At 50.3% G+C, this 21,235-nt stretch overlaps 4 protein-coding genes, 1 long non-coding RNA gene and 4 other non-coding genes across 10 annotated transcripts; 1 reads left to right on the forward strand and 8 right to left on the reverse strand.

Moving 5' to 3' along the window:
• Window positions 1-220: 220 nt before the first annotated feature.
• On the reverse strand, window positions 221-2,526 carry Cd68 (CD68 molecule). Its single transcript, XM_027946914.2, has 6 exons — window positions 2,396-2,526; window positions 1,870-2,312; window positions 1,615-1,734; window positions 1,420-1,498; window positions 1,165-1,335; window positions 221-639 (listed from the first exon to the last, which is right to left on the reverse strand). The coding sequence occupies exons 1-6, from the start codon at window positions 2,439-2,441 to the stop codon at window positions 506-508; spliced, it is 993 nt and encodes a 330-aa protein (XP_027802715.1). The 5' UTR covers window positions 2,442-2,526; the 3' UTR covers window positions 221-505.
• Window positions 2,527-3,092: 566 nt separating this feature from the next.
• Window positions 3,093-9,275, reverse strand: Eif4a1 (eukaryotic translation initiation factor 4A1). Its single transcript, XM_027946913.2, has 11 exons — window positions 9,221-9,275; window positions 7,825-7,873; window positions 7,264-7,396; window positions 6,690-6,829; window positions 5,459-5,627; window positions 5,012-5,121; window positions 4,595-4,738; window positions 4,378-4,515; window positions 4,183-4,272; window positions 3,866-3,945; window positions 3,093-3,742 (listed from the first exon to the last, which is right to left on the reverse strand). The coding sequence occupies exons 1-11, from the start codon at window positions 9,241-9,243 to the stop codon at window positions 3,598-3,600; spliced, it is 1,221 nt and encodes a 406-aa protein (XP_027802714.1). The 5' UTR covers window positions 9,244-9,275; the 3' UTR covers window positions 3,093-3,597.
• On the reverse strand, window positions 4,016-4,155 carry LOC114101813 (small nucleolar RNA SNORA67). Its single transcript, XR_003584403.2, has one exon. It is a non-coding gene; the product is annotated as a small nucleolar RNA SNORA67 (small nucleolar RNA).
• Window positions 5,212-5,354, reverse strand: LOC114101811 (small nucleolar RNA SNORD10). Its single transcript, XR_003584401.1, has one exon. It is a non-coding gene; the product is annotated as a small nucleolar RNA SNORD10 (small nucleolar RNA).
• Window positions 6,274-6,416, reverse strand: LOC114101816 (small nucleolar RNA SNORA48). Its single transcript, XR_003584405.1, has one exon. It is a non-coding gene; the product is annotated as a small nucleolar RNA SNORA48 (small nucleolar RNA).
• On the reverse strand, window positions 7,095-7,231 carry LOC114101808 (small nucleolar RNA SNORA48). The gene has a single exon (XR_003584399.1). It is a non-coding gene; the product is annotated as a small nucleolar RNA SNORA48 (small nucleolar RNA).
• Window positions 9,276-10,153: 878 nt separating the features above from the next.
• On the reverse strand, window positions 10,154-16,957 carry Senp3 (SUMO specific peptidase 3). Of its 2 annotated transcripts, none has more exons than XM_027946911.2 (11): window positions 16,747-16,957; window positions 15,204-15,920; window positions 14,173-14,412; window positions 13,982-14,093; window positions 13,472-13,619; window positions 13,296-13,343; window positions 12,814-12,891; window positions 11,558-11,695; window positions 11,302-11,385; window positions 11,136-11,186; window positions 10,154-10,688 (listed from the first exon to the last, which is right to left on the reverse strand). In XM_027946911.2, exons 2-11 carry the CDS (start codon window positions 15,907-15,909, stop codon window positions 10,578-10,580), a joined length of 1,716 nt encoding a protein of 571 aa, XP_027802712.1. In that variant the 5' UTR covers window positions 15,910-15,920; window positions 16,747-16,957; the 3' UTR covers window positions 10,154-10,577. The 2 variants fall into 2 exon arrangements, with proteins under 2 accessions (XP_027802712.1, XP_071460177.1); XM_071604076.1 differs by having other exon boundaries at window positions 11,558-11,758.
• Window positions 11,693-14,803, forward strand: LOC139702559 (uncharacterized). The gene is made up of 2 exons (XR_011705174.1): window positions 11,693-12,070; window positions 13,067-14,803. It is a non-coding gene; the product is annotated as an uncharacterized lncRNA (long non-coding RNA).
• Window positions 16,958-18,153: 1,196 nt separating the features above from the next.
• Tnfsf13 (TNF superfamily member 13) lies at window positions 18,154-21,197 on the reverse strand. Its single transcript, XM_027946915.3, has 6 exons — window positions 19,948-21,197; window positions 19,536-19,614; window positions 19,328-19,375; window positions 19,058-19,176; window positions 18,696-18,834; window positions 18,154-18,475 (listed from the first exon to the last, which is right to left on the reverse strand). The coding sequence occupies exons 1-6, from the start codon at window positions 20,203-20,205 to the stop codon at window positions 18,366-18,368; spliced, it is 753 nt and encodes a 250-aa protein (XP_027802716.1). The 5' UTR covers window positions 20,206-21,197; the 3' UTR covers window positions 18,154-18,365.
• Between the last annotated feature and the right edge of the window lie 38 nt (window positions 21,198-21,235).

The following is a 21,235-nucleotide window of genomic DNA, read 5'->3' on the forward strand; positions in this document are numbered from 1 at the left end:
AATAAGGCTGCCAAGATGGATGGCTCCACTGGGTTGTAGGCAAGGGTGGGCCAGTGGCCCCAAAATGGAGGAAGTAGTCTGGCAGATTGAATAACTGCTATGCCAGACTTGGAGAGATGAACCCATGGGCGGGGCATTTGATCACATTGGTATTTTCATCCCTCCTCACCAGCTTTTTTTTGGCTCCTTGCAGCTGAACCATGTAAAACACAAAGGCATGTGACAAAAAATTCATGGCTTTTAATCCTGGCAGAACAAGGCAAATGAAGGACAAAGATTTGAGTAGGTTTTACCACTCTCCTACTGGGGAGGAGAAGCCTGTCATGTGTAAAGAAACCTTTCTCAAATAAAAAAAAAAAGAAACCTTTCTCCCTTCCTTCCTCCTAATTGCATTATCTCTATTTTTGTTCTTCAAGAAAGACTGGGAAGGAAGATAACTTTGTGAGTTAGTTGCATGGTGAGGAAATGAGGGTGCTCTCTGGTGCCTTGAAGTCCGGGCAGATGTTCAGAGGGGCTGGTAGGTGGATGGGCGCCTTCGCAAAATGCAGAAGGCAACAAGCACCAGGGTGAGGAGGCCAAGCAGGATCAAACCAATGATGAGAGGCAGGAAGGTGAACTGGTCACTGGGGCAAGAGAAACCTGGTAGAAAAAGATAGGGCAAGTGGGCATTGCAAGGATGGCAGCTGGGATTAAAGGCAGAGGGGAACAGAAATTAAGTAGACTGGTGAGAAGCTCATCATAATGACTTGGAGCAGCAAGTAAAAGGGGGAATCAGGCAGAATTTTGAAGAAGGGAGGAGAGCTGCCCAATAGTCATGACAAACCCAGGAGAGGAAGGAAGTCTGGGGTTTAAGAAGGGAGGTTTGGGGCTGGGGGTGGTGGTGCATGCATGTAATCCCCAAAGCAGGGGAGGCTGAGACAGGAGAATCATGAGTACAAAGCCAGCCTCAGCAATGACGAGATGCTAAGCAACTCAGTGAGACTCTGTCTCTAAATAAAATACAAAATAGGGCTGGATATGTGGCTCAGTGGTTGAGTACCCCTTAGTTCAATCCCCAGTACCCCCCCCCCCCCCGAAAAAAAGGGGGGAGGGAGATTGGGCCTGGGGAAGGGGCTTCCAGTTCATGGGGCATATTCTAGGAGGGAGGGAGTAGGTAGGTCTTACTTGGTCCAAAGACCTCTGTATGGGGCAGCTGAGCAGCCTGTAGTCTCAGGGAGAGCAGGTCAAGGTGAAGAGCTGGAGAAAGAATGATGCTTGCATTTCTGCAACTGAAGCTCCGCCCCAGGGGTGCTTGGAGATCTTGAAGGGATGAATTCTGAGCTGAGAATGTCCACTCTGAGGGGTTGAGGAAAGGTCAGGTCCAATCTACTTTCCCAACCATAACTTAGTCTTTTAGGAAGTAGAGGGAGGTTTACTTACGTGCTGCCTGAGGAAAGGACACATTGTACTCCACAGCCATATAATTCAGGTAGACCATGCTCTGGCTCTGCTGCAAGTCCTAGGAGGTGAACAGGAAGGCTCAGGACAGCAGAGGAAGGAGTGAGGCAAGGGGTTTGTAGGGATGGCACAATGGGAGGGTGAGAGAAGGATGAGGATGAACTCATAGAACTATACCTGCTTGAATCCAAAGCTGAGCTGTCCGTAGGGAAATGAGAGAAACAGGTGGGGATGGGCTCCCTCACAGCCCCCTTGGACCTTGGTTTTGTTGGGGTTCAGTACAGAGACGCCCCAGGCCTGCGGAAGTTAGAGCAGAGAATCACAAGACTGTATGACTCTACCATCCGAGGCTCCCCATCCCCTCTACTTTTCCTTCTTTTCTCTGAACTTGTCTCCTGCTACTTGGCCCTCTCCTCACTGTTTTAGCTTTACCTTTCCTCCACTATGAGTTGGGTACAGGACTCGAATCTGAATCCAGGCTTGGAGCCGGACGCAGGGCTGGGAACCATTAGTCCACGTGTAGTCTCCTATAGCTTCCTGGGAGCTTGGACTAGGACTTGGAGAGGGTGGAGGTGGTCTTGGGTGAGGGGAGCTAGTGAGCCCAGGGCTGGTAGAAGTGCCATTGCTTGTTGTAGGATGAGTTGTGGCATTTCCAGGACTGGTGATGGTGGCAGGATTGTGAGTGGCAGTCGTGTGTCCAGGGCTGGTAGTACTGTTGCTTGTTGGATGAATTGTGGAATTTCCAGGACTGCTGGTGGTGGGTCCTTGAGTGGTTGTAGGGGTTGCTGTGCTTTCTGTAGCTGTAGGTGTCACCGTGAAGGACGGCAGCAGAGTGGCCGATTTTTTGTGAGGACAGTCATTGCCTGTTTCCTGGGCTTTCAGTAAAGAGACTAGTTAACAATCCAGGGGCAGGCTCCTTCCCAGGGACTCCTCCCTTCAGTTTCCCCGTTGTCCTTACCTGCTAGTAGCCCCAACAAAGCCAAGAAAAGTACAGCCAGCCTCATGGCAGAACTGCTTCACCCCAGGTCCAGCTAGGCTGTGCCAGCACCAGTTGTTCAACCCTATTCCCTTTGCCTTCTTGGAAGGAGGAAATGAAAGTCCCTTACTTCCTGTAACTAAGCTGACCCCACCCCCAACCTGACTCAGGCACCTCAGCTCCAGCCACCAATCTTAGTCATTAGTTTTCGAAATCAAGTTAGGGGATTATTGGCTCTTAGTCTAAGTAGGAGGTATCAGGGCAAAGTCAAAAGATGTCACGTGGGTAAAGATGGCACTCTGATGTCTCAGGGATCATCTACTATTTGGAGTTAAGTGGTTATAGGAGGACTAACCTAGAAGAGGTGGGCCCCTCCCCAATATTTAAGCGGAGAGCAAAAAACAGCTGGCTTTCACTCCCCTTTCCTCCATAGTTACTTCCTCTTAGCTGGGGTCATGTGAGCCACTCGTGACAGTGTACCCAACCCTTTAGAGGGTCACATCATAATGTGTTAACACTATCATTTTCAGTTGAGAAAATAGCTCTATTATTTGGCAGCTCTTAATAGGAAGGCAGCATAGTGTTATCAAATAAGGTAAGCATGGTGGGAAAGGGGAGCTGCACCACACCCAAGTTGCAGGTGGGAGAGGGAAGGGAAGAAATGAGAAGCCCAAACAGGCAGTTTCCAAGTCATTTTATTCAGAATTTTGTGTTTGTTTCCTGAATCAATAAATACTATACAAAACAATGTAAAAATGGCTACCATTTTCTCTCCCCTGCTCCTCCCACCTGGGGACAATCCCTTGGGCAACCTCACTTAGGGGTTCTCCTCGCAGATTTGGTCCAGCAAATGAGGTTGTGACTTTATAACCCCTTGAATCATTTGGGATTCAAGTGGGGTGGGAGAGCCTCTGGGATTTGGAGGTGACTAGGTTAGGGGCATGGATTAGTGTTTTCTGGGAGGAGACGGCGCCTGGGGCAAGAGCCTACCCCAAAGAAAAGGGTGTCTAAAATGTTCACGGTTCCTTCTTTTGCCTCAAAAAGTGACATTTATTCAAAGAAAAAAAAAAAGAAAAAAAAAAATGACAAGATGTCCATCCCTTGGCTCCCTTCCCTCCCCCTTCCAGCTGCTCCTTAGCCCCCAGGATTGAACCCTGGCTGGAGCTAGGTAGCAGGACAGCCCCTCAGATGAGGTCAGCAACATTAAGGGGCATCTCTTCAATGGAGGTGTTGTAGAAGGTCTCGATGTCTCGGAGAGTCCTCTTGTCTTCTTCTGTCACCATGTTAATAGCCACACCCTTACGGCCAAAACGCCCACCTCGACCAATTCTGGTGAAAAAATAATAATGGGAATGAAAAATAGGCCAAGGAGCACCAAAAGCTTTTAAGCACAGAAAGGGATAGAGATCTAGTCTAAGGAGTTAGGACAAATAATCCCAGATCTACACTTACCTGTGGATGTAGTTTTCCCTGTTGGTGGGAAGGTCATAGTTGATGACTAAAGAAACTTGCTGCACATCAATGCCTCTGGCCTATGTCAAGAAAGATGGCAAATTCAGCCTGTGAATTAAGGATATGATCCATCCAGAGGGACTTAAATATGCATGTAGGCAGCCAAAGGAAGGCAAAGAAATCAAGTATCCTCTGTCTCCCACAGACCTCAGGCATGCCAGGTCCTCTTCCAAGTTGCTACTTTCCTGAGAGGCACTAGTTGGCCCCGTGGAGAGGGAATCACCTTGGATCCTCCCCTTTCCGGTCTCTTTACTCACCAGTAAGTCAGTGGTAATCAATACTCTGCTAGAGCCAGACCGGAACTCCCTCATGATCACATCTCTTTCCTTTTGGTCCATGTCTCCATGCTAGAAAGCATACAGAAGGTTCTACATAGCAGGTAGGTAGGTACATGGGTTTTGGGAAAATTAGTATGGCACAGACAACAGGGCTGTCAAGGGAAAAAAACCCACCATGGCAGAGACAGTAAAATCTCGGGCATGCATCTTCTCAGTGAGCCAATCAACCTTCCTTCGTGTGTTGATGAAGATCACTGCCTGGGTAATGGTCAGGGTTTCATACAAGTCACACAGTGTGTCCAGCTTCCACTCCTGTAGGTAGGGAGAGAAATCAGTCAGGGGCTATACCCAACAACTTGCTATCAGGTCCGCCTCCTGCACCGGGCCCCACCTCTCGTTCAACGTTGATGTAGAACTGGCGGATACCCTCCAGGGTCAACTCTTCCTTCTTGACAAGAATTCGAATGGGGTCCCTCATGAACTTCTTGGTCACCTCAAGCACATCGGAAGGCATTGTAGCTGACAACAAAACCACCTAATGAGGGGAAAAAAGTCAAGACTAGGGATGGTGAGACCAGATTCTTCTATAGTTCCCCTGCCACATGACACTGGATTTTCTTTATGCCAACCACACTATAATTCTAGAAATAGGGGCTAGGGCTGTACCCCAGTAGTAGAGCACTTGCCTTGGATGTGGGAGGCACTGGGTTTGATCCTCAGCACCACATAAAAAAATACACAAATAAAATAAAGGTATGCTGTCCATTAAAAAAAAAATTCTAGAAATAATGACTAGGGTCTTTCTCACCTGGGTATTGCTGTTGAGCTTCTGGAATATGTCATAGATCTGGTCCTTGAATCCACGGCTTAACATTTCATCAGCTTCATCCAATACAAACATCTTAATGTATTTGGGAGCTAGAGTAGGAAAATACCAAGATACAATAATCAGAGAAATACAAAATACACTTAATTCTCTTGATAAAATAGGGAAGTAGCAGGCAGTCTGCTCTCAGAATACAAGGACTGATCCTTTGCCTGGGACCTCCCTGGAAGCCAGCCAGCAGCAGCCCTAGGAAGTAGAACACTACCTGGGCTAAGACAACAGGGAAGTCAGGCTCAGATGACACGCATGGGGTTCATCATGGAGCAACTCATTTAAAAGCAGCAGCAGCATCCTTGGTAATAAGACTTGGCTTAAGGGGAAAGCATGCAGAAAAGGGAAGGAACCAGGGGACAGGAACATAGTACTCACACAGGTATCTCCGGTTAAGCATATCAAACACGCGGCCAGGGGTACCCACAATGATATGGGGAGCTTCCATCTGCAACTTTTGCACCTCAGCACGCACATTGGTGCCCCCAATGCATGCATGACAGGAGGCACCCATGTAATCTCCTAATGCCATGACCACCTTTTGTATCTAAACCAGAGAAAGACAGATACTTACATATTAGCTCTAATTGTGCCAGCCACCCCCCCCCCATTTTTCATGAGTTTCGTCTTCATTTCTTCCCAACAACTATTAAGTTTAATTTTGGGGTGAGAAACAGTTGTTAACCCTCTAAGATCACACTGCTCAATATTATAGAAACAATATCTGAACAGTTTCCTGAGTATACACTGATTCATAACAAAGCATGATTAAGTTTTTAAAGCTGGATGGTTACAACCCTTAACTTTCCTAACTCACAACCCATTGAATCCATCAACAGCCAGCTTTATGAACCACATGACTTCATGATACACATCTATGGTCTATTGCTAGAGAACCTAAACTAGGTGACATGTTCATTCTTAAAACAAGAAAAACAACAACAACAAAAAAAAAACCTAACACCAAACCAGATAAAACAAAGTGTTGCCAAGTTGCCCAGGCTGGCTTTGACCTTGCAATCCTGCCTTAACTTTCTGAGTAGATGGGATTATAGATTATGTGCCAGCATTTACTAATTTCTTGTTTACATTATTTGTGCCCATAAGTTCACAGCAAAACAATCACTACATCTGCCAAAGAACATTTCAGAATTTACTCCTTGCACTCCAAGAAAACAGTCCAATTTAGGATCTTATGTGCCCTAGGCATGAAACAGCTCTGGCCACAACACAGGCATCAAGCTAGGATGAACAAAGGACTATCTTCTACTCTGCCCCTGACTGATATAAGAGTAACACCACTAGTGAGGTGTCTCTTTGCCCATTGCCAGGGGGTTTGTTCATAAAATAGCCACCAAACTTGCCCAGCTAGCTAAGTCCCACCCAGCAGCCTTTCTATCTGACTCAGGAAATGGGCGGGAGAAGTGGCGGTGTTTGTGTTGGAGGAGGAAACAACTTATAATTAATCCAACAAATCCTGAGAACTAGAAGCCATCAATCCATTTTCCCTACCCCAGAGCATGGGTCAGAGAATACAGAGTTTTGGATTATATATGCTATCTCTAAACCAGTCCTCCAGAGAGGGCAGGGAAGCCAAAGCCACACTTACCTGCTGAGCCAATTCTCGAGTGGGTGCCAGTACCAAAGCTTGGGTGGCCTTTAGATCTAATTCAATCTGCTGGAGAATTGATATGGCAAATGTAGCTGTTTTCCCAGTCCCAGATTGGGCCTGAGCAATCACATCATAACCTGTATAGACAAATCAGAATTAAATGTGTCAGAAGGCATACAATTTTGGCACATTTAAGACAATTAAGCCCCAGCTTCATGAGGTCAGTAAGCAACCAATAGTTAACAAACCAAAAATTAAGTGTTTTGCCAACTTCACCTCTCAAAAATCAGAAGACAAGGTCAAGGTACTAGTTAATTCTGGATTAAACCATACTAAACTAGACTATAGCTATAAAAACAATCACAATGGCAACTGTATGAAAGAAAACGCAGCCGTAGCCGTTCATGTGCCCTAGGCATGAAACAGGAAATGGGCAGGGACCAAAAGTCAAGGTGGGATCAACAAGGGATCGTTTTGCTCCACCTAATGAGATGATCACCACCAACTAGACTGATGCCATTCTACCCAGGTCAGGAGCAATCCAATCTATTCTGGGATTGAGAGATCTCACCCTTGATACAAGGAAGAATGGCTCGCTGCTGGATGGCAGAGGGCTTCTCAAAACCATAGGCGTAGATGCCACGGAGGAGGGACTCGGAGAGATTCATGTCATCAAAGCTGTCAACAATCTCATTCCAGTTACTCTGCAGAATGCAAAGAAATTAAAACTTAAAATAGTGAAATAGGTGAGTTTGGAACAAATAGAACCTGGCGTCTGCACCTAGACAACTCCCTCTCCCTCTAAGAAAGCCAGCTGGTTCTAGATAACTGAGAAATCACTAAAAAAAGCCAATTCACATGACATCACACAACTGCAATAATAGGGCTTGTGGAGAATTCAAAAGACACGTTTTATAATCACCCCCAGAAATGTTAAGTTTCCCTGCAAAGCCTATAAAGGAGTTTTAACTCTACCTTAGAGTGGGGCTTTGCTGTTTGTAAGCTAATAAACTTGGATAAATCCCAAGTTCTAGTCTAACTGAAACCCAAGTCCCTACTGGACTACCAGAAACTAGAGCAAACTGCAAGTGGCACTGCCTGAAGAGTAGAAGCAGCAGGTCGGTAGTCTCACCTCGATGACACCTTCAGGCTCCATTCCATCGGGGCCATTGTCTCTGGATCTGTTGATTTAAGGTATGAGTTTTGTCCCCTGCCTGACTGAAGCACTTCAGCAAGCAGCCATGCATGATGCCATCAGCTTTCATTCCAACTCCCACCCGTTCAAGACAATTAAAAAAAAAAAAAAAAAACGGACTCGGGCCTTTACCCCAGCCCGGCCGCCAACATAATGGGCTAATCCTCCTTTAAGACCCAGAGGGTGGAAGAAAGCTCGTCGCGCTTGCCGTGCCCGGATGAATTCCCTGCCATCGGGCCCACGTGTCCCGGGCCTGGCCGCTCAAAGCCCAAGCGCGTGCACCTCCCTCCGCACCTCCAGCGCGCCGGAAGTCCCGCCCTTCACCTCCTAGATCCGAGGGTAGGACATCCCCTTCTCCCCCACGTCACTCCGCCCGCGCCCTCCCCCACTCCCTTCAGCCGATGCCCCCCCTCGCAATGCCCGGATGTGGGAGGCCGCGGGCGGTGGCGGCCTCGCGCACAATGAGCCCCAGCCGAGCTAGCAAAGGGGGAGATTGCACAACACTTAGAAGCGAAGCAAACTGGGGGAGGGGAACCCCTCAGGCCGCCATGTGCTCGCTCCCTCGACCACCCAGCGGCGTCTCCACCCCCCATGGAACAATCCACATCCCGCCCGCCCCCGTCGCGAAATGGCGTCGCCCTCCCATACCTCAGGCCGCTCACCCCCGAAGGAAAGTGGACCTGCCCATCCGCAGTTTGCCAAATGCCCGGCTTGTGCGGCAAAATGGACCCGCCCGCCCGGCGCCGGGTGGGCTCCTGGTGCCTCACGCGGCCGCTCCTCGGGGTTAGGCTCAGTCCTGGCCGTCAAGAAAACCAGCACACTGAACGGCCGGTTTCTTCTTCCACGACCCACATTTCAGCCGCGACGGAGCGACTGTCTGAGGACCCAGGCACCCCCGCCTCTAGCGAGTGGTACCGTCAGAATCCTCCGGAACCCCCGCGCACGAGCCCTCCCCTGGCACAGTGAGGCAACCGGACCGGCCGGATCCGGGCCACGTAGTCGCGGTCGCCTCTGCCTTTTTCCCACGCTAGGTCGCGACCTCGTCTCGCCACTCAGCTACGGGGCTTCCCGCACGGCATCGCCTCGGATCGAGGACTCGTAATAAGCCTCACTCGCTCGGCCCTAGCCGGGTTCTCTTTCCCTCTGCCTCGGGCCTGATGGCAGCGTCGACCATGGATCTGCCCTCTTGCCCCCCGGATCAGTCCTCCCGGCTTGGTTTTCCCCGCAACCCTAGTGGGCCTGGGGCGGTGGGCCTCTCAGCTTCCCCCGGGCGGGGCCCTCGGAAGGGAACGGAAGGGTAAGTAGCCACAACTCTTGCAAATGCTTTTCTTACCGGGAATCCTGACTCGCAGACATGATCCTTAGAAACTAGGGCGGAGTGCCCGCCTATCGACAACTTATAGAGCGCCCGACCCCGCCCCAGCCATCGCATTGGCTTGGCCGCCTCGGCCCCGCCTGCCGGCGCTCTGCAACCCGGCGTGACGTTAGCTCGTAAGCGCTACGGCTCGAAGCCACCATTGGGTAGCTTCGGCGCCTATCAAGGTGAAGGCCCGCCCCGCAGTCTCATTGGCTAATGGGTCCGCTTTTCTCGCCGGCACGGAAGTGACATACAGTAGTCGGGCCTCGAGGCCTGGCAGCCATCTTGGGGCCCTGCACCCTTACACGTGCGGAGGTAATCGTGCCTTAGTCATGTGGTTCAGGAGGTCCTATCACGCAAGGGGGGCGAGGTCTCAGCCTCAAGGGACTTCCGGGCTCCCGGGACTGCCACTTCCTTTTACCTGTGCTCCCGGTTTCCACAGGACTCAAATTTTGTTTTCCCTGGCAGCAAGGATAGATCCGACACCGCCCAGGAGTGTTCTAAGTAATGGGGATGACAGAATCAGAAGCGATCCTAGGACTTGTGAGGATTCCCCTGGCTGGAGGGAGGAGGAGGGTTGGAACTATTTCTGGGCTTAAAGGCTTGTGGGGTAGCTGACATAAATCCTATCCAGCCTCCTCCCCAATCCCTTCGGCGTCCTCTTCCCCAGCTTCTGAGGCTCCCCCATTTTTTGCGGCTTACCTACTTTACCTTCTTTCTGCCCTCTGCACTCTGGTTGGGGGATTTGTTTGAGTGATGAAGATTGGGTGTTGGCACTGACTGAATCAGATATGGAGAGCTGGCTCCTGCAGTCTCAAGATGCCAAAAGGAATAGCTAACTGCACAGGTTGTAAGGAGTCCTGAGAGAGCATATCCTCTAGTTTGAGGCCCCTTAAGGAAGACCACCACTTATGTATCTCCAAAGGATCCTTTATTGACCAGAGCAGGACCGTGGCATTTATATATATATATATAAAAAGTTTTGAAGATCTGGCAGGCAGTAATCCCTTTGCCCGCCCACCACCCCCACACTGATTTCCTGCCCCCTTGGCATAGAAGGGGGAATGACTGCTCCACCCAAGCCACAAGGCAACACTCCCCTGCAGAGAGGGAGAAAAGGACTTTCCCCATGGCCACCCCCTGCCCATCAGAAATCAACAAGTATTCTCTCAAAAGAAAAAAAAATACAGAAATCAATTAAAACATTTAAATATGAAAAAACCAAAGGGAATTGGATGGGGAGAGGCAGGAAAGGAAAGGAACTGGAGTATCTTGGGGAGGGTCTCCCAGGTCCCTCTGCCCATTAACGGGCCCAGGGCCTGGGGTTCGAGGCTCACACAGTGAGTTTGCAGTGACACAGCTCCTTGTAGATCTGCCGACGAAGTTTGGGCATGTCCTGCTGGGTGAAGCTGAATGGCTGAGACAGGGCCAGGTGCTTGCAGTACTGGGTGTTAACAAAGCAGGCCATGAGAACCATCTACTGGGCATCCCTCCCAAGTCAGGACCTGTGCTACATATTTCATATGAGATCTCACTCAATTTTTTAGAGACTATACCCATTTCACATAAGAGGGAGCCAGACTCCCATGGTCTAGAGTTCAAAATCAGCCTGGCTCAGATGTTACTGTTCTTTGTACATAATATACCTAGCCTTTAAGTGGAATAAAACATTGAATCAGGGGCTGAGGAGGCAGCTGTACCAGGGCCTCAAGCAGCCCAGTTCTACTGTGGGATAGAGAGGACCAATAAAATCAGGGTTTCTGTGTTCTAACAAATAAGGCTATTCCCTGCTCTACAGCTGGCTGTGAGCCAAATGAGACAACAGCCTCCCAACCATTTAACCCAAATGACTTCAGAACTGGAAGAGAAGGAGGCCCCATCATCTGCTTACCTGTAACACAAAGGCGCCACAGTCACTGTCATTGTTCTGCCTGGCTACATTCTAGAAAATAAAAGGTAGACCTATTCACCTAGAGACTCCCAGGGGTATGACTTCAATTTCTGCCTCCTACCATTACCTTCATCATCACCCCATACCCCTCCCCATGGAAACTCACCATTTTGAAGTAACCTTTCCATCCCTGGTGGAAATCCAGTCGGTCTTTCTTAACCGCCTCTGCCTGTAGATACTTGGCAATATGCTATGTGGGTAGGAAAAAAGAATAGTGATGCCTCACACTTCCTAACTTAACCCAAGGTATGACAGTGGTAAATACCATGCCCAGGTTGCTCCTCAGAAACCCAAAGCCCACCATTTTTCCAGGAAAGCCTTGTCCCTATATTTTTCCCACCTTCCTCCTACCCCTTTCAAACCTTGGGGCAGCGGCGGTTTAGGGTACGCTGTGAGTCGAAATAGGTGATGGTGCGTTGCCTCACGTCAACAGAAATGAGGGACCAATGCACCTCCAGGTGGATGGGGATTAGCAGTAGCTCCTTATTGAAGATGTCCACCTGAGAGAGAGCAGCTGAGGTCAGGTAGAACACAAAAGGGTCCTGGTAATTGCCACAAGGGTTCTAAAGGGACATAAGGAGGACAAGTGAGAGAACACAATACCCAGGCCCTGCATTTTGAGGCAAGGCTCAACATCTGGACATTAGATTGTTTAGGTAAGAGAGGAAACCAGAAAAAAGGAGGCAAGGGCATGCACAGGACCCTGGGTTTGATCCCTAGCACTGGGGGAAGAAAAGTCTAATGTTATGGCATGTGCCACTACATAGTCCCAAAACATTGGGTCCCAAATACTAGAAAGGCAGTGGAATCTCTTGAACTGGGGAATTCAAGCCCAGCCTGAGTGATATAATGAGACCCCATCTCAAAATAAATAGGTAAGTATATAAAATAAAAATAAAATGCTGTAGAAATTTCCTCGCCTGTCAAATGTAGGGCAGAGAAACCCATGAAGAAGAAAAATCTCAATTTCCTTCTCTTCCGATTTTCCCAGTTCACTTAGGCCAAGAATCTAAGAATTATCCTCCATTCCTCTATCTTCTTCATTTCCCACATCTGACCTGTCATAAAATTCTACTGGTTATACCTGTGAAACTTATTCTAGATGAAATTACTCTCAGTCTCTCCAACCAACCCCACCTCCACTTTTAGCACTCCCATCTAGCAACTTCTCCTGGACTACTGTGCTTCTCTCCTAGCTAGTCTGCCAGTTTCCACTTTTGCTCCCTTTTAATCTGTTACTAGAACCAGCCTGCTTAACTCCAATGGCTTCTTGGTACACGTAATGTACCTCATTAACCTATCCTACATGCCTTACATGATCTCTCTGACCCAATTTTTCTATCATTCTCCCTTTGTTCACTCTGCTCCAGTCAAATAGGCTACCCACACAGGCCCTGCGTTCCTCAACCATGTTGTTTCTCTTTGGGACTCATTTATATAAATGAAATAAAAGTTTTCCTCATTTAATACTGCATCCTTGGTGCCTATAACAGTTCCTGGCTCACGTAAGTATTTAATATTTGTAAGACTGAATGAACTTGGGAAAGGGCTCATAGAAAACCACTCTAATTTTTTAGAAGCAAAGCATTGTATAAGTAGTTATCAATTAATAACTTACATTTTTGGTCCACCTTTTCACCCCATCATAACCCTTGGTACGAAGTTTATCATAGAAGAAACTGTTGAAGAAATGCACCTGTGCCAATGACACATAGAGTTGGGTGAAATTAAAAGACCTGAGCCTACCACCAAGTTTCCCCTTCCTTCTTCTAGTCCACTCCATTTCATATGGCTCTAAAGATTGGTTCGAACAACCCCCACTTCAAATCCCTAAGAGTGAAAAAATGTTTTGTTTTGTTTTTTTTATATAGGTTCCCATTCCAATTCTTTTTGAGTTACCCATAAGGAAAAACATTAAAGGCTGGCAGAAAGGAAAAGAATTGGTAAGTCCAGAGCCAAGATTAGAGATTTGAAATGGATAACTTCTACCACTTTTTCCCCAGAAAACAGAAACCCTCTTTATATAAAATGGAAGAGATGAACTGAAAACTGCTTAGAATTGCCACTGTTCTGGGGACTAAACTATGTGGTTGGACCTACCTTTTCAGGAACTGTGTCCATGACCAGGTCTCCATACATGTTCATCACCTGGGAAGAAGATGAGAGGCAACTTGCCATGGAGGGTGTGGCTTGAGTACCAGGCTTCCCCATGCAGAGGGCCTCAGACACCCTTCTCCCAGAATCTCCACTCAGGCTGCCTCTCCACCACTTCTCACCTGGTCATTAAGCCAGTTCTGTCCATACAAGGTCCCCAAGTCATCCATGGTCAGCACATGCCGCTTATAGGACACTCGGAAGCCTCTCACCATGGCATTGCCTGGCATACGCTGGTATGACTGGATCAGCTGCAGTACCAGGCCCTTTCTGAGTAGGCCAAAGGTGGAATCACACAAGAGATGATGGAGTTGGGGCATACAGAAATACCTACTACTGCCTAGAATAAGAACCTAAAATGACTTTCTTTTTCTTGATCATGGATCCTTTGGAGGACCTGAAAGGGCCCATTCCCGAGAGATACATGAAATACATAATATTTCAGGGTCCCAGGTGAAGACCCTCCCAGTTGGCTTATAGGGACTTGACACCTTGCCTGCAGATTCCTCCCCTTCAGCTCTAGTTTCCTCCTCCCCAAGTACATACCTATGGGAGATAAAACAACAAGCATTCTATTCCTAACCCCTAGGTCCCAGCACTCCTTTAAAGAAAATCAGTCCCTCAAGCCTTACCTGGAAGGCGTGGAGAACTCCTGCTGGAAAATGTCCTCCAACTTCTCTACCACCTCATCAGTGCTGAGTGGGATGAGGCTGCCATAAGTTTGAAGGAATTCATCCAAGATGCCTGGATAGAGAAGAGAGGGAAGTGAGACTTTGCTCTAGGAGTTGACCAAGGGAAGGAGGCTAGGTCCACTAGGGCTTACTCTGGACACAGGTCACATGCTCCTCCCGCAAGGGACTATGCTGGCCAGCTTTCTCCCCGGGCCGCTCTGCTTCTTCCCCAGTGCTCAAATCAGGACCCTGAAAGAGCTCCTGAGCCACATGGTCCCCGATGCTGCACACATTGCTGATGAGGATGCTGGCATCAGGGGGTGCCAGGCTGCGCTCCCCTTCTGACCCAGGTGGTCCCCCAAAGCCATTAGGCAAAGTACACGAGAGGAGGCCTATAAGGCAGGGGAAATAGGATGGGGATGAGAAATTAGCCCAGCTGAAAGAATAATGGGAGGATTAACTAATGCACACAAACATAATTCCACAAAAAGGATGAATTAAAGCAGAATCTACCAATATAAGCCTCAAGGTAAGGAGACACCCCCCCACCCCCGCCAAAAAAAACCTAAAGCATAAAATAAGGATGTCCAAGAGGTTCTAATGAGAAAGCAGGAGTTCCTATTCACAGATAGGAGGAAATCAAGAAAAGACTGGAATCAGAAATATAAATTTCAGGAATATGTTACTACTCTACACTTCGCATGTAGCCTATTGCCCAACCTATGATAATGGCTCAACAAATACTTGAGTCCTTAATAAAAGATGTTAAATTGTTTGGCTGGAGTTCTCTGGAGGTGAAGTATTCTGAGGAAGAATGTTACAGACAAACATAGAGATTATGTACTCCACTACCAGGAGGCGGTCCCATGCTACCACTATGTAAACAGTGTCCTCTGGAGATGTACATGCTGGAGTTCTGATTTGAAGTGGATAAATTGCCTAAACCATAGCTCCCTTTCTCATCTGTACTTAAGACCACAGGACTCCAACTTAGGGGTTCTATTTCCCAGCATGATCAGTTAGTCTTATTTCCTGCTTAAAGTGAGGTTTAATGAAGATGTTTCTCAGCTATTTCAGACCCCTCACTCTGCTTTCCTTAGGCTTGATTCTCACCACAGCAAGTGTCTCCTGGTGCTCCAGCTGCTAGCCCTCCCCACTTCACCCCACCTCTTTCCCACCTTACCCGAGTCAGGGTCCAGAGGAGACTTTGGAGTCCACCTTAGTCCATCTTCCTCCATGGGGAGCCCAGAGGGCACTGGTGGAGACCCTCTTACCCCATCCTCAGCCATGAGAGCACCTAGCAGACCCAGCCGGGGCGGGGGTGGCCCCCGGGGGGAGTCAAAACGACAGCAGGGGGATGGCACCTGTGGCGTTGCACCCCCTTCCTGGGGTGAGAGATGGTTCTTGGGGTGTGTGAGGCTCCGCCGACGACCCCGGTGGCGCCCCCAAAGCTTCCAGTGGAATGTCAGCGAGGTGCTTTTTGAGTAGAGCAGCATCTGGAAGGCTCTCATGGCTCGGCGGCGGCGCTGTGAGCAGGTTTTTCGATGAGTGGGGCGGGGAGGACGAGGCCTTTGGGAGGCTCCTAGTTGACCCCATCTGGTGGGCAGCCTCCAAGCTGCCACTTCCTCTTCTTCATCTTCATCTTCTTCCTCCTCCTCTTCCTCCTCTTCACTAGCTGAAGCATCAAAAGAAGGCCGAGGGACAGGTAGGCGTCTGGCTGGCACTGTGGTCCCTGACCCAGGATCTGGCCCAAACCCTCCACCAGACTTGAGAGGGGGTTTAGGTGGTGGGGGCCAACGAAGACGCTCCCTCCTGGGGCTCGAATAAGCTGTGCCAGGTCTGGGAGGCTCAGGCCCCCAAGACCCGGTCCCTTGTATAGTCTCTTTCATGTTTCAGTACCCTGTAAAACAAAGGTTAGAGTATCAGAATCCAAACATCCTGCCCCTGATTCTTCTTCCTCAGCAAGCCCTTGGGATTCACATGCAAATAAATAGAGAAAAAATGTAAAACTCATAACTTTAGCTCTTCCTAGTTAATGTGATCCACAAAAAGGCCTTTAGAGTCTGAGCCATTATCTCTCCCTTACCCAGATGGAGGCAAGGGAAAATGGCTAAGCAGCAGGCCTAAGTGATCTTATTTCTCAGCTCTCTGGGTGAAACCCAGTATTTCCAGGCTCCACTCTCCATTTTAACATAACCAGGTGTTCTTTGAGAGCCTAATAAAGGTGAGCTTGCTAGTGGAGAATGTCCAATATAAGATCCCTCACATGGTGCAGAGGTATCTGGAGAGAATACAACTTTCACAGGTGAACTGCCCAGACTGGGAAGACAGTTCCCTCCCAGTCTGGAATTAATGCGGGGGAGTGGGGTGAGCACTCTCAGGTCATCTCAGGTGGGAATGGAGGCGCTAGGTATATGGCTCAGAGGTCAGAATCTGATGAAAGGGAAACAATTTTGAAGGAATCTAAAAGAAAACCGAATCGGTGTTTACGGTACCGAATCAAGGTACTGGGACAGAACCGAGCCACGTGAGCCAGGTCAGCCCAGCCCCCTCTCCTACCCCATCCCCGGGGACCAAAATGCGTCCCAGCACCGTAAGACTGGACAGCTAGGCTCACAGGGGCTGAAGACGCCCCGTCGAGGGCCTCTTGGCCCCTGTTCGGTAGGAGCGAGGCTCAGGAATGGGACGCCAAGGCAGGGCGGGGGGAGGGGAAGAGGCGTCCTCACCGGAGCGGGGAAGCCGGGCGGACGGGCCCGAGGGCGGGCGTCTCCGCCTCAGGCTTCCCGGCTCATCTTTCCGGCGCCGGCGGCGGCCCCGCCACTCCTGCTGTCCTCAGGCGCAGCCGTCTCAATTCAGGATTACAGGGTTTCAGGGCCGCGCACCGCGCGACCCCGCCGCGACCGCCTCTTGCTCGGCTTCAGCCTCTATCTCCTTCACCACCACCACCACCACCTCCTCCCCCCCCTCCTCCTCCTTCCCCTCCCGCGAGCCCCAGGCCCACCGGCGCTGGCGGCGCACAATTAGTACGTCACACCCGGCGAACGGCGCCGGCGCGGCCACCACGCGCCCAGCCCCGCCTCCACGCGCCCAGTCCCGCCTACCGGAGAACGTAGACGCCACGGGAGCGTCCCGCCCCCAGGCTCTACGCCAGGCTGCGCCTGCGCACACCCCCGTACCTGGCCGCGCGTGCCGGCCCCACAGCTCCGCTGTTTGCGCCTGCGTGTTGTGTCTCGATTCACGCCCTTTTGCGTTCGGCGCTCGTGGGCCTGAGCCTGGGGGACCCCAGACCCTTGTCCAGTGGGGCGCGTCAGGGCAGAGGCAGGAGGGCAGGGAGGTCCTGATACAGGGAGCGACTTGAGGCGAAATACTGGGGGACTTAATTCTTTTATTTTACTTTAGCGATTGTTGAATAAAAAGAGCTCAAAAGAATGAGGTGAACACCAGCCAGAGCGTACGACACATCCAAGGATCATCTGACCACCAGTCTAGCCTGCCACGCTAGGGGAATGGAGAGTATTAAAGGAATAACTTGGGACCCGACTGGGCGCGGTGGCGCACGCCTGTAGTCCTAGCGGCTGGAGAGGCTGAGGCAGGAGGCTCACAAGTTCGAGGTTAGCCTTAGCAAGTTAGGGAGGCCCTAGCCACTTAGCAATACTCTTTCAAAATGGAAATGAGCTGGGCATGTCGCTCAGTGGTAAAGCGCCTCTGGGTTCAGTCCCCAGTACCAAACAAAAAACTTGGGACCCTAAGTAATGTGGTCGCAAAAGGACCTTCGTCATCGGGCACGCCCTACAGACGGACGCATAATAGATACATCTCTGGAAATAGTGACGGAATGTGGGGCCCAATAGATGAAGTGAGAATGAAGTTCCTCATAGAGTTTCTTCAGAGGGTACCTGAAGAGGGGTGTGGCATTAGGAACTGAGATTTTCCCTGGATGAGGGAGGTTTAGTGGACTTGTGCCAGCAGGCAGAATGATTCCCTCAAACTGCCGCTAGATGGTAGTGCTGTTCTGGATGCATTCCAGAGGACCCACAGCACGTTTGGACAATGCCTGGCATCCACCTCCCAACCCCCCTACACACACACACACACACACACACACACACACACACAAGAATTTGGGGCGGATGGGAGATGAAAGCAAGATATTCTGCCTCTTTAATATCCGTTAAGTAAAAATCTAGGATTGGGAGTGAAGAATGAGTGGACTGAGTGATGAAGTCAGACCCAAGTAGAGGCTTCTGTTTCTGCCCATTCCCCATCTTTTGTCTAGCCAGCTCTTGGCTGTCTCCAATGTGTACCCCCACTGGTCTTCCCATTTCAGAAGCACCTTTTGTAACAATCATAGTTTCACAAACCCTAGGAAGGTTCCATGTGGAGAGAGACTAAGTTTCGCCTTTGCCCGGGGAATTAGGACACTGAGAATATCCCCTTGGTGTAAATGGAAGACACCTGAGAAAAGGAGAAAACAGATGCTCAATGAAGCACAGCCATCCACATACTCTGATGTTTCACCCTGCCTTCTCCAGCTCCACCTTTTCTATGCTTCCTCTAAGGACCTAGGCATTCAGTCCTTCATTCCTCAAATCTACCTCTACACCCAGGCTTCCACTGTCTAGTTCAGCGATGTCCTCTGCTCACATCCGACTTCCACTGCTTATATGATTCTCACCTGCACTATAGCAGCTATTGTAGGCCCGGTCAGGGTCCGAAGGCATACTGCATATACATCGGAATAGAATTTCCTGTCTTCCCTGGCCCTCCCGAGACACCACCTGACCCATGGTGAAAGTCACATCATGAAACAGGACCTGGCAGGGAAGAGAGAAGATGTTGAAGAAAACCAGGATGGTATGACCATTCTGAGACAGCTCTGGAGCCCTCACAGGAGCTAGGAAATGAATAAGGGTCTCCCAAGTTTGGTATGAACAGAAGGATCAGGAACCCTCAGTATGGGGTATACAGGCTTTGGGAGAAGAGTAAAGAGATAGCCTCCAGGCCCCCATGTGGAGTTCAGGGTATGCCTGGAGTTACCTGGCTGTACAGCAGATAAACTCCAGCGTCCCAGACTCGCACAACGTATCCTTGGGCCTCCAGGCCTCTCCCACGCCTAAGGGCTGGTTGCCACATCACCTCTGTCACATCAGAGTCCTCTGGAGGTGAGGAGTGTGGCTGTCAGGATTTCTTTACACCCTAGACATTTATCATCTCTCATCTTTTCACCTCTAAGATTCTCTTGGGCCCAGATACCAAAATTCCTTGCTTGTGCCTCTCCCCAAAGTCATTATTTAAAATAATGCTCACCTTTGGAGGTGATGTTAATGGGAACAAGATGCAGAACTGAACGCCTCTCTGAGAAGAGAAGGAGGAAATCTCAGTTGGATTGTCTACCTCAGGTGCCCTGATGTCTGCCCTCCACCCTCATTTAGCTCAGGTTAAATATATATATATATAAAAATCTGATCCCCACATTACAAGATCACCTCCCACCCCTGCTGTGCCCAGGGCTCACTCTTCCGCTTCTGGGTAAGCACTGCTCTCCTTCTCCGAGATCTCTCCCCACTCGCCCAGGCTTCCAGGGCTTCAGGGCTCTGCTTATAGAAAGAGGGTCAAGGTAAGACTAAGATGCAACGACCCCAGACAGCCTTCCTTCTCAGTTCTCCTCCAAACTAGGAATGCTTCAAATCCCTCATGCACCTTTCCCCAGCACCCTGCGTCTTGGTGCTGGCTGCCCTCCAGGATCTGTTAGGTACAAGAAGCATTAATCTTTAACAGTTTCTTTTTCTGGAATGGCCGCTCCCTTGACTTCCAAACCTGGGACCCTCTCTTACACCTATTTGAAACTTTGCAGACCATAGCTCAGAGACCTAGAGACCCCCTGACACCCATTCTTCTCTCCCGGACTCTCATTTCCCCTCACTCACCTGCTCTCGGAGGCTGTGCCAGGGATACCCTTCTTCCTTCTGTGAGGGACCTCCGTTTCTCTGTAGCCGGCTCACCTCCCTCCTTAGGCTTTGCAGCTCTGTTTGTTGGGTCAGCAGAGCAATGGCACAAGCCACAGCCCCCAGAGCTGCCCCCCAACTCAACCAGAGTGAAACCGAGAGTGCCGGCTCTCGGACTGGGCCCCCCATGTCGCCCGAGGGCCCTTTGGGGGCTAGCAAGAAAGGAGACGAGGCTGGCATGAGCCCAGGACCCTGCTAACAGCTGTGTCTTTAGGAATGGAGGGGCAAGGAGGTGGCAGGGAGGGTGGGGGTACAGGCAGTGGTGCAGAAGGGAAGAGGGTGTTACGCAAGGGAGAAATAAAAAGGAACTTGAGAATAAAAAGGAGGGAGGAGGAAAGCAAGCTAGGGGTAATCTAGGTGCTCCTGGCACCCCTCTGTAGGGCTAGTGTCTCCTTGAGACCCGCCCCCCAGCCTCAGGAGAATTTGGTGCCAGTCTCTCTAGGAAGGACGGGGCTGCCAGTGACACCCAGGAGGAGCGGCCAGAGCTCAGGAACCCAGGGGCGGCCCCAGTGTTGGGGGAGGGAAGGCTGGCTGGCCATGGGGCATGGTGCCAGGCTCAGGATGGGGGACAAGCTGGGCAGTGTTGAGGACCAGGGGATGAGGACAGAAGACCCTCTGGCTCAGGCATGCGAGAGACCACTGGGGAAGTTTTCTAGGGGCAATTGAAGGTGAGAAAAGGAGGTGGGAGTCGCTGGAGAAGAGAACCAGGAATAAGAAACTGGCTGGGTGCTGGGGTTAAGGCCGGGCCGGGTGTGTTGGAATAAGGCCTGCACTACTCCCTGTGCTGAACTTGGCAAGCAGGACTTCCTGTTTCCCAAGAAAAGCTCTTACATAAGGCTCTGGATAGAGACAAAGAAGCGGCCCTAAGCCCCCCAGCCACTGCAGAACTCCTCCCCAGGACCCCAGGAGCCCATGTTTTCTTGTGCCTGGTCCCCGGCATCCCATCTATGGATTCAGAGACCCCTCCAAGCCAGCTCCCACCCCATCTCCCAGCCAGGGCATGTGCCAGCACCTGCTGTATGTCCTAAGGCCGCCAAGAGGAAGGGCCCCTGCTCCTCCCTGCCAGGGATTCCCCCGCAGGAGGAAGTCCGCCTCCTAGGGAAATGAGGCTGCTTCTGCAATACCTGAGCGGAGGACAGGTTTTTTTCTTGAGCAGTGCACATTTCTGCTTTCTTCTGACAACTGTGGGCTGGAGGAATGCAGGTCCCTG

Source organism: Marmota flaviventris, chromosome 17 (genome assembly GCF_047511675.1).
Source record: "Marmota flaviventris isolate mMarFla1 chromosome 17, mMarFla1.hap1, whole genome shotgun sequence".
Lineage (NCBI taxonomy): Eukaryota > Metazoa > Chordata > Mammalia > Rodentia > Sciuridae > Marmota > Marmota flaviventris.